The sequence below is a fragment of the Pteronotus mesoamericanus genome, unplaced genomic scaffold (genome assembly GCF_021234165.1).
Source record: "Pteronotus mesoamericanus isolate MK-2021 breed Mesoamerican mustached bat unplaced genomic scaffold, CSHL_Meso_final contig_134, whole genome shotgun sequence".
NCBI lineage: Eukaryota > Metazoa > Chordata > Mammalia > Chiroptera > Mormoopidae > Pteronotus > Pteronotus mesoamericanus.
Window position 1 is genome coordinate 811554 of NW_026555061.1, and position 11115 is coordinate 822668.

At 70.8% G+C, this 11115-nt stretch overlaps 1 protein-coding gene across 1 annotated transcript; it reads left to right on the forward strand.

Annotated features, from left to right (window-relative positions):
- Nucleotides 1-369: 369 nt before the first annotated feature.
- Nucleotides 370-10575, forward strand: FRMD1 (FERM domain containing 1). Its single transcript, XM_054595010.1, has 12 exons — nucleotides 370-438; nucleotides 3321-3411; nucleotides 4302-4381; nucleotides 4488-4564; nucleotides 5393-5579; nucleotides 5700-5855; nucleotides 6356-6421; nucleotides 6511-6585; nucleotides 7098-7266; nucleotides 7927-8250; nucleotides 9267-9358; nucleotides 10360-10575. The coding sequence occupies exons 1-12, from the start codon at nucleotides 370-372 to the stop codon at nucleotides 10573-10575; spliced, it is 1602 nt and encodes a 533-aa protein (XP_054450985.1).
- The last annotated feature ends 540 nt before the right edge of the window (nucleotides 10576-11115 follow it).

Sequence of the window (11115 nt, forward strand, 5' to 3'; positions counted from 1 at the left end):
CCGCCGGGCAGCAGGCGGAAGGCCGACCAGCCTGACACTGTTTGTTTGCATTCCGATCGCCCTGCTCACGCGCCAGCCGGTCGCGGCCCTGGGCCTGGTCACCGCGCAGACGGGCTGGAGTCTGACCAGGGCCTCCCCAGGCGCCATCCTTGGGGAGCCCGCAGCGGGCGAGTTCGGGGCGAGCTTGGGGCGCCTGTGCCTCCGCTGCGGCCGGTCGGAGGGACGGCCGACAGGCGGTGACTTGTGCAGCCCCATCTCTCTGGGCGGCAAGCAGGCTGCGCTGCACACGCCCGCGGCCGCCCCCGACCCGCTCTCTCCCGCAGGAGGCCGTGGAGGCGGCGCCGGCCGAGGACAGCCCGGGGCAGCGCCATGGCCGCGGGGCACAGGGACGTGCTGGTGCTGCTGCCCACGCAGGAGCAGCTGCGGCTGGTCGTGGGGGTGAGCGCCGGGGCGAGCGGGGGGTGGGCGGGAGGACGGCGGGGGCCGTGGGGTGAGCACGGGGACATCGGGGGCCCTGTGGGGCCCACGAGGGGCCGACGTGCTCACTGCTCTTCCCTCTCGGATGGGGTTGTGTCCCTTGATGGCACTGCTGGCGCCTCACACACGCCAGTCCCCACGGCGTCTGGGGTCCTGGGGCTGCGCGCTGACCAGTCCCCATGGAGCCCAGCACCTTCCTGGGCTAACCGTGCGCCAAGGGGCCCCCCCCATCTGGACCTCCTTCCTGTGCCCTGGGGGCGGGGTGGGCCTGCGCGGCCGTGCCCCCTCCTGGAACCAGCGCTGAGAAGGGCTGGGGGATCAGACCGCGTCTGCAGCCCCCGAGCCCCCTGACTGGGAGGCTGGTCCTCCCACGCCGGCGCCGCTGGGGGGTGGGGAGGCAGCTGCGTGCGTAGCATGTCCCCCACAAGACACCAAGGCTGCGGCCTTCCGCGCAGTGTGCAGCTGTCGCGGCCCCGGCGCCGTGTGCGCCTCCCCTGGGTCCTTCCCTCCCATTCTCCGCCCCCAGCCCCCTAGACCCCCCCTGCCCCCGGCCCCCGGCCCCCGGCCCCCGGCACAGCCATTTCCTTCCAGGCGTCCGATCCCCTGACTGCGCCTGAGTCTTCGGGAGGTGACTGTCATTAGTTCCTCCGAGGCAGGGACTTCCCACGGAGGCAGCTGCTGGAGGCTGTGCCCGCAGCCAGCAGGCAGCTGTGCCGAGGGGCCCGTCCCTGGCCCAGGCTGTGCTTTCGGGGAGACGTTAATCACGAAACTTTTCAGCTCGCTCAGCCAGCACCCACAGGGGCGCCCCTGCCACGAGCCCTGAGCTCGCGGCTCAGCGCCCTTCCCCCGCCAGCGGGGGCTCAGGGCAGAGGGGGCGGGGAGCCGAGCACCAAGTGGAAGCAGGGGCCGCTCGGCCACGGTCGGGGGGGCACAGGCGCCCTTTGTCCGCCTGCTTTAGTTGTGCTGAGAGGAAGAGGAACCCCCGGAAAGCAGGCTGGCCCAGCGGTGGCACTTACATTTCAAGGATAAGGAGGTTCAGGGGTGGCTTTGGGCCGCGGGGGCCATGCTCTGAAATGAGGTGCAGCTGCTCCTGGAGAGATTTGTCAGGCCCCCCCGAGTCTCCTCTGCTCGGGGACACGTCTCTGTGAGCGGCAGCCTCTCGCCAGGCCGGCGACGCGCGGCGGGAGCAGATGGGCGGGTTCCCCGGGTTCCTGCATCCTCGGCGGTGCCTCAGGCCCCCGGGGGGAAGGTGGGAAGACGGGGTCACAGCAGCTCTACCTGATACTGAGAAACAAACACAGGGCACCGCCACTTTGAGGGGACAAAGATACTGGCCCAGATGAAAGAGCAGAACAAAACCTCCCAAAAAGAACTAAGCAAAACAGAGATAAGCAACCTCTCAGATGCGGAGTTCGAAGCCCTGGTGATGAGGATGCTCAGGGAACCCCCTGAGTACAGCCACAGCGTACGGGAAGAATCGAAGGCCACACTAAGTGAAGTGAAGAGCGAGCCACAGGGAGCCAGCGGTGACGGGGCGGAAGCCGGATGGACCCACATCAACGATGTGGAACGTAAGGAAGAAATAAGCATTCGACCAAAACAGAAAGAAACAAGAATTCAAAAAAACGAGGTGAGAAAGAGGAGACTTGGGGACTTATCCAAAAATACCAACATCTGAATCACAGGGAGGCCAGAAGGAGGAGAGGAAGAGCAAGAAATTGAAGCTTATTTGAATAATGAAAACTTCCCTAATTTGGTAAAGGAGATAGACATACAAGTTCAGGAAGCACAGAGTCCCAACGAACTGGACCCAAAGAGGCCCACGCCAAGACACATCATAATTAAATTGTTAAAGGTTAAAGGTAAAGAATCTTAAAAGCAGCAAAAAGAAGGGAGAGTTCCCTACAAAGGAGCTCCCGTAAGACTATCAGCTGGTTCCTCAAAAGAAACCTCGCAGGCAGGAAGGGGCCGGAAGGAAGGGTTCAAAGTCATGGAAGGCAGGGACCTCCATCTGAGACTATTCTACCCGGCAAAGCCCTCACTTCGGAGGGAAGGGCAGATAAAGTGCTTCCCAGACGAGGCCAAGCCAAAGGAGTTCATCGCCACCAGGCCCTTATTGTATGAAATGTTAAAGGGACTTATCTAAGAAAAAGATGAAGACCAGAAACTATGCACAGTAAAATGACAACAAACTCACAACTGTCACCAAATGAAGCTAAAACACAAAAACTAAGCGAAGAACTAGAACCGGAACAGAATCGGGGATCCCATGGAGGGTTTATCAGCGGGGTGAGGGAGGGGGGAGAATGGGGGGAGAATGCGGGGAAAGGTACAAGAAATGAGAAGCACAATTGGTGGGCACAATATAGGCCGGGGAGGTGAAGAATAGCACAGAAAATGGAGAAGCCAAAGAACTTCTATGTCCGCCCCATGGACTTGAACTATGGGGGGGATGCCGGTGGGAGGGGGCCTCACCTGCCTCCTCCGCCGGTGGCTTCCGGGGATGTGGGCTCCTCTGGTGGCTTCCAGAGTGGGGAGAGACCCGGCCCTGAAGCCGACACCGCCGGCTGTCACAGCCGCCAGGGACGCCGTCGGGCAAGGCTTGTCCCGGCGGCCTTGCCCTCCGGCCCCACCAACCCTGGCCCCTCGCAGCCCCCCTGCTGGGTTGGGGGGCCGCCTGGTCTTCAGTGAGGGCGGTCGCCGCGGACCCTGAGCGCCGACTCCAGGGCGAGCAGCCTGAGCCCGGCCCTGCCTGCCAGGCCCAGCCTGGGGGCCCACCCCGCCACGGTCCCCGCTGCGGGGCCTCACTGGCAGCTGCCCTGGAGCCCCCCGCTCTCTGGCAGGTGCAGGCCACCGGGCGCGAGCTGTTCCAGCAGGTGTGCGACAAGACCGGCGTCAGAGAAGCCCGCTTCTTTGGCCTCAGTGTGATCAAAGGTAAGCCAGCTCCGCCCTCGGGGCCCCCACCCGAGGGCCCCCAGCCGGGTGCACCCGCCTCCTCTGGGGGCTGAGCCTGCAGGGCGCCCGCCCTGCTCGCTGTGCGCTCTGGACGTTGTCGCCCCACATCCTGGCTCTGTGACACCCACGGGCACCCAGCCCGGGTCCCTGAGCCCCGCATGCTGGCCCTGGCGGGACCCCAGCGGCCACCCGTCCTCGCGTCCGCAGGCGGCACGCGCCACCTTCCATCACAGGCCGCGGGGCTGCGCGCCGCGTCCGGGGCGGTGCTGGGGGAGGCACCTTAGGGAGACCACACTTGGTCACACGTGGGGGTCCCGCTCCCGAGGTGCAGTGTCAGAAGGGGGCTCCCCGGTCCCAGCGCTGACGTGGTGCACGCCGTGACGGCGTCGCGGTGCGGCTCCCGCCGCCGCGCCTCCTGGGGGCCGTCGGCCGGCTGGTCTCAGGCTGTTGAGGCGACCAGAACCGCCTCGCGCACGGTCGTTTGTGCCTCTTAAGAAGCCAGTGCAGTGTCGAGACTCCTGAGCGGGACCAGGTCCCCGAGGCTGTGGGTGAACAGGCTTCCAGATGTGCAGCCACTCCCATGTGGGGAGGACTTGGCCGCCTCCGGGAGAGGGGCGGCCGGAGGGCAAGGCCGCCGGGACAAGCCTTGCCCGACGGCGTCCCTGCTGGCTCTGGCAGCCACCGGTGTCGGCTTCGGGGCCGGGTCTCTGCCCACTCTGGAAGCCACTGGCAGAGCCGGGAGCCGACACCCGACACCCTGCAGCCCGCAGCCCGCACCCCGGCCTGCGGGGACCCCGCCGCACAGGCTGTGACTCACGGGGACATGGGCTGGCGGGCAACTCTGAGGCTGGCCCTGCTGCTCTTTCCAGACAACGAGCACATGTTTATGGATTTGGAGCAGAAGCTCAGCAAGTACTTCCCGAAGGACTGGGGCGGAGAACCGCAGAAGGTGAGTGCCGGCAGGGCCTGGCACCCGGCCGTGCGGCGACTCGGGGCGGGCGGCGCCATCCGGCCGTCGCCGTCAGCATGGCCCTCGCTCTGCGCACCCCCCACAGGGCGGCGGGCGCTGCGGGGCGGCCTCCGTGGTCTTCCTGCGGGTGCAGCACTACGTGGAGGACGGCAGGCTGATGAGGTGCGCGCGGGCGGAAGCACCTCGGTTCCGGCAGTGAGGGCTCCCGGGCGCGGCTGTGCCTGCTCTCTGGGGTGGGGACGTGGGGTGGGGACGTGGGGTGGGGACGTGGGGTGGGGACGTGGGGTGGGGACGTTGGGCGGAAACAGGTGGGTTTGGGGGTTTCTGCTCAGATCGTGGATATCCTTCCACGTGGGGTCTGCGTGCTCTCGGCGGTGAGCTGCGGGTGTCGGGCGGGCGGGGAGGGGGCCCCTGTGCCTGGCCTTCCTGCCGGGCCGGAGGGACGACCAGGCCAGGGCCAAAAAGGACTGGTGTCACCCGGGGCCACGGGGGCCACCAGGCTTCTGAGAGGAGGAGAAGAAGGGACTGGGGCTGTGTGGCAGGTTCTGGAGAAGCCGCAGTGGGCATGGCTGGTGGGGGCTGTGGGGTGCTGCCCCCCGGCTGCGAGGGCTGAGAGGAGCCACGTCGATGGTGGTAGAGGACGGGAGCCGCTGTCCTCGGAGCCGAGTGTCCGCCCCGCCCCGCCCCGCCCCGTCAGAGCTCACGGGGAAGGAGTCCGTCTCTGGAAAGGCTCTGCAGCTGGCGGCAGGGGCGCAGCCCTGCTCCACGGTCCCTGCTGGGTGTGGGGCTGCTGGGGGGGCCCTGCCGGGGACGGAGCTGGCCTGGCCTGTGGAGAGCTGAGGCGCCAGTGTGCCGGGCGGGAGTGACCAGCAGCACGCGGCCCAGCGCCTCCCTGGCAGGTGGCCTGGGTGCAGCAGAGGGGACTGGGGTGCCTGGGGGGCTGGGCGCGGGGAGGAGCCTTGCGCCCCCAGCCCGCCTGCTGCCTTCCAGAGACCGGGCGGCCCGGCACCTGTACTACTGCCACCTGAAGGAGCGGGTGCTGGGGTCCCGGTGCACCCACCGCGAGGAGGCGTACTTCCTGCTGGCCGCCTACGGGCTGCAGGCCGACCTGGGCAACCACCGGCCCCAGGCCCACGTGGGGCGGTACTTCGAGCCTGAGGCCTACTTCCCACAGTGGGTGAGGCCGCGGGGGGCGGGCAGGGCGGTGGGCAGGGCGGTGGGCAGGGGGGCGGGGATGGCGGAGGCGGCGGGGGCGGCTGGGAGGCGGGGGAGCCTGAGGGGCCCTGCTGGGTCGCAGGTCATCGCCAGAAGGGGCAGCGCCTACCTCCTCAGGCACGTGCCCGCCCTGCACCGCGAGCAGCGGGGCCTGAGCCCCAAGGAGGCCGCGCTGCGCTTCATCCGCGAGGCCTGCCGGCTGGAGGACGTGCCCGTCCACTTCTTCAGGCTGCACAAGGTCAGGCGCGGCGGCCAGCGGGGGAGACGGGAGCCCGGGCGGCCCCGGGAGGGCCCCCGATGGGCGGCCAGGACGCAGGCCCCGGGACAGGAGGGACGGTGTCCCCCCGGCCGACCACGGCCAGACGCCGAGCTCAGGACCGCGGGCCGCGCCCGTGCAGCACGCGGTGGCTGCCCGCGTGGCGGTGCTGCTGCGGTCCCCAGCGCACGGTCGCACGGCAGGGAGTGTGCTGGGACCCGCCCAGAAGGTCCCTGTGACACAGGCGCCGCTTCTCCCCAAGCTGTGCCGGACGGACGTGCGGGGGCGGAGCCTGCTGTCCCCCTGCCCGCGTCGCATCGGGGTTCGGATGAGGCTGTCGGTGGGGAGCGGGTCAGAGCCGGAGCGGCAGGCGGGGGAACAGGCCTCCAGCATCGGGCGGCCGTGGGAGGGGCCTGGGAGCCGCGCCCCCGCCCCCCGGCCCTAGGCACAGGCTCTGAGCTCCGCCCCGGGCACCCTTGTAGGACAAGAAGGAAGACAGACCTACTGTCCTCCTGGGGCTGGCCCTCAGGGGGTTGCACGTCTACCAGGTAGAGCCCCTGCCCCGAAGGGCTGGCGCCCCCGCCCTGGACACCCGCCCTGGAGACCCACCCTGGCGGATGCCCCCGCTGTCCTGCAGGAGGGGGGCCACACTCCACGGCTGCTGTACGACCTCCCCTGGTCCCGCATTGGGAAGCTGGCGTTCCTGGTGCGTGTCTGATGCGGGGAGGGGGAGGAGGGGAGGGGAGGGGGGAGGGGCCTCCGGGCCCTGGAGCCCAGTGCACACACACTCGCCCTTCAGGGCGCTCTGCCCTCCACCGACTGGCGCCAGGATGCTCGGGCCCAGCTCCTGCCCCACAGTCGCCCGGGGCCAGGCCGGGGTGGATGGGCTGGGATGGGGGGCGGCAGGGATGGGGGGGCGGCGGGGCCAGGCTGGCCCTCAGCCCTTTCTCTGGACAGAGAAACTGAGGCCTGGGGTCCTCCCTGGGGTCTGCCCGGGACTCCGTGCACACCCACCCAGGGCAGCCGGGGGAAGTGTCTGGACTTCTCATCATGGAGTGCTGTGTACCCTGCTTTTCTGAGCCCCGAAACACCTACCTGCCCGAGGAATTAGATTTGCAAAGAATAGCGGCCGCTGCCCAGGGTGGGGTTGCCCGACGGTTAAAATGCTGCTCCCCCGTCATCATCCTCGTAAAATGGCATCTCCTCTCCCTCCTCCAGGGGAAGAAGTTCGAGATCCAGCCTGACGGGCTGCCGTCGGCCCGCAAGCTGGTGTACTACACAGGCGGCACCGCCCGCTCCCGCCACCTGCTGCGGCTGCTCAGCGCCAGCCACCAGCTGCACCTGGCCCTGCAGCCCCTGCTGGGGCACCTGCGGCAGCTGGATGGGGCGCAAGGTGGGCGCCACTGGGGCCTCCCCGCCCTGCCCTCGGCACCTTTGCGCCGTGGAGCGTGGCGTCCTGGCTCCTGTGGCCCCTCGGATGCCCTGGTCGAGGGGAGTGGCGGTGGCCTCTCTCCTCAGCTCTCCTGGAGCCCGGGTCTAAAAGCAAGGCCGGTGGGGAGGGGAGGGGAGGGCGGGGCCGGTGGGGTGGGGAGGGGAGGGCGGGGCCGGTGGGGTGGGGAGGGGAGGGCGGGGCCGGTGGGGTGGGGGGCGGGGCCGGTGGGGGTGGGGGCGGGGCCGGTGGGGCGGGGCCGGTTCTGGGGTGGGCAGGTTCTGGGGAAGAATTTCCCAGGTGACGCCTGCTTGCGTGGGTGGCAGCTCGGGGTCCGCCCGGCTGAGAATGGCCCGCACGCCCCAGGGGGTCAGCAGGAGGGCCCGCGCGGGGTCACGGGCTGCGGCGATGACAGGCCCCGCCTGGCTGGCCCTGGAGGTCGCTGTGGCCGGGCAGAGCCCTGACCTCTGGGCGGCCGCTTGCCCCCCGCATGCCGCATCTCCCAGGGCCCTGGCCCTGGCCCGGCCCCCACAGGCCCCATTAGCCCCGGGGGCTCCAGGAACGTGCGGCGCCTTCAGCCCGCAGCGCGCTTACCGTGGCTGTGCCTCCCGTCTCCCTGCACAGAGAAGTGCTACCGGGAGACCTACATCAGCGACACGCTGGAGCTGGGCCTGCGCCCGACCCCATCCCCGGCCCCGGCCCCGGCCAGCAGCGGACTCAGCGGGGACAGCAGTGGCAGCGGCCGGCACCGCCCCCGCCGGGGCCTCCCGCCCCTCTCCGCCCACAGCCACGGCAGCTCCCGCACGCCGGGCATGGAGCCCGGGGAGATGGCGGTGGACGCGCCCTCCGGGGCCGAGGCGGCCTCCTGCGGCCCCAGCCCAGGCCCTGGGGACACAGCGGGTGGTGGTGGAGGCCCGCCCCAGGGGGACGTCCAGGGCCCAGGCAACGGTGAGTGTGCGCCCCCGGCCCCAGCGTGGCCATCGCCAAGGCAACAGGTGTCACCCGAGAGGGGCAGCTGTCCGCGGTCCCCGTTCCTGACCGGGCGGCCCAGGTGTCTGGGCTCAGAGACAGGGCGGGTCGTGCGTGGGGCGGCAGTGGGGAGCGCCCTCTGCCGCTGACCCCGGGAGCCCCGGCCCCACAGAGGCCTGGCCGCCACGGCAGGAGCCGCAGAACCGCTGGCTTGGCGGGTGCTCCGCGGGCTCAGGGTGCTTCCGGGGCCGGTCCCGGGCTGTGGGACCCGCGTCTGCCCCACCCCTGACAGTGGACGTGAGGGCGACTGTGGGGGCAAACTCCGGGCCTGGCCGCCCGGGGCCACCAGGATCGCCCAGGGCCACTAGGCATCACCCATTGTCACCTAGGGCCGCCCAGGGCCACCCAGGGCCAGGGGGCGTTGGCCACCTTCCTGCCGCGTCCCCGTCTCCATGCCGAGGGCCGGGTCTGCCGGTGAAGGACGACTCGGCTCCCGCCTCCACGTCCGGCCGAGCGTGGGCTCTGCAGTCCGCACGCGCCCGCTGACGGCCTGGGTTGATGGGAGTTCCGAGCCCCGGGCCCACCAGAGCAGCCCCGCTGCGGGAAGGCAGGGCGCTGCACACCGAGTGCGGGGGCGGGGCAGCCGGAGGGTGGGGGGTGCAGGGGCCTGGGCTCGGGCCTTGGCTTCCCCGGGCAGGAGCCCTGAGCAAGGAATGAGGCTGCTCAAAGCGGGCCCCGTGGAAACCCCTGCTCACGGAAGGGGACTCAGGCACCTCACGTGGGGGACACGTGTGACCCTGTCTCTAATTGCAGGTGACCTTGAGCCCACCGCTGTCCTGTGAGGTCACAGCCGGCCCCCCGGGCAGCCCGGCAGCCCCAGAGGCTCGGTCCCGTCTTAGGGCCCCCAGGGGAGGGCCGCGGCATGGGGTGGGCACCCGGCCTCGGGGCTGACGCTGTCCCCCGGCCCCCGCTCACGCCCCCTCCCTTCCTTGCAGCCTCTCGCCCCCAGGAGCCCAGGGCGGTGGTGCGGGTCACGCTGGTCAAGATGAGGGGCTGGAGTGCCGAGGCCCTGTACCAGGTACCCCCAGCCTGTTGGGGCCCCGCATCGCCCAGCCTGCAGCGTGGCCATCCCTCCTGGCGGTGTGCTCACAGGGCGCCCCCCCTCCGCGGGCCTGGGCCTCCCTGGCTGTGGGTACACGCGGGGCCGGGCAGGGCAGCTGCACCCCCTGGAGCAGGGGAGCGAGGCCGGCATCTGGGGAGCCCAGGCAGAGGACGTGCGGGCGGGAGCCAGGCTCCTGGGGGAGGGAGGCGCTGGGCCAGGTGGGGAGGAGCTGCGGGCGGGGGGCTCCCGGCCCCGGGTCCCTGTGGCCAGGCATCCCTGCGTGGAGCGATGGGTCCTCCTCAGTGCCCCCCCACCGCCCGTCGAGGGCCCTGGGGCCGGGAATAGCTCACCTGCGGGCGCTTAGCGGGACCCGCCCTGCACTCGACCAGGGGAGCTCAGAGCCGGAGCCCTGGACGCGATTCCTTCTCCCGCGACATGGGGGGCTGCTCTGGACTCCGAGAAGGTTCTAGGTCTTACTCCTAAAATCCATCAACACCTCTAGTAACAACCCAGGTCCAAGGAGCTAAACAAACCAGCCGGCGCCTCGGTTGCCTCAAACGGGCGGAGGGAGGTCTCTGCCCATGGGGCAGGGCAAAAGCTCCCCGCGGAGACACGCGCTCCCTCCCTGGAGCCCCTCCAAGGCCGGACGCAGCGGGGGAGTGGGGGGCTGCGCTGGCCTGGCCTGCGCCCTGCACGCCAGGAGCTCCACCGCAAGGGCCGGGCGGCCGGGGCAGAGGGGCCATTCCTGCGGCCCGGCAGGAAGGCAGCGGGCGGCCGGGGGGCCTGGCGAGGAGGGGGGAGGGGGGAGGGGGAGGGAGGGGGAGGGGCGGCTGCCTGGGCATCCCCAGCGGGGGCAGCAGGCCAAGGGCACAGGGCAGGGGGGCTGCCAGGAGGTCAGCATTAGGCCTGGTGGGGGCAGCCGGGGGGACTGGGGGACTGCGACAGCCGGCGGGGGCCCCTCTGCTCTCCCCCTGCAGATCCGCGAGGCGGCCTCGGGCCCCATCCCCTCGGACCAGCACAGCCGCAGCCTGGATGACCTGCGTCCCGGCCGCGCCCCGCGACCTGTGCCTGCCCCGCGCCGCTGCCTGGGGGGCGCGGCGCTGGGCCCCCGACCCGCAGCCCTTGGCGACCATAGGCCCACGCGCGGCCTCCCCCTGGCTCTCCCGGGGGAGGACCAGCCCCCCGTGGAGTTTGTGGTGTAGGCTGCAGCGGCCGGGCCAGTCCCTGCCCACGCTGCACAGCCCACCCACGCGGGCCCTTCTGCATTGAGGGGCCCGTCCACATCAGGGGGTCAGTCCACATCAGGGGCTTGTCCCGCGGGGCAGCCCACTCCATGCCCTCAGCAGTGCAGCTCTGCCGCTGCGCCAGCCCCGGAGGCGGGACAGCTCCGACCCCCTTTCCTGGGCTGGAGGCAGCCACGTGAGCCTGGCGCCCCTGGACCGAGGCCTCCGGCTCCGTCCGCCCCCGCCCCGGGCCCCTCCCCCTGCGGCTTCACCTGTGAGAGCTGGGACCACAGCCGGCCACGGAGAGACCCCCGAGGTTGCCCCGCCCGTCCGCAGGAATGGTCCGCAAGCACACGGGCCCCCTGGGTGCCCCCGCCCCAGGTCCCAGTCCCGGCGAGGCCCCAGGCCCCCCTAGGCCGCCCCCTGCAGTCCTGCGGCTCCGTCGCCTCAGGCCCCACAGACAGCAGCCCCGCCGGCCGCCGGCACAGGCACCCCCACCACGCAGCTGGGTGGGCACCC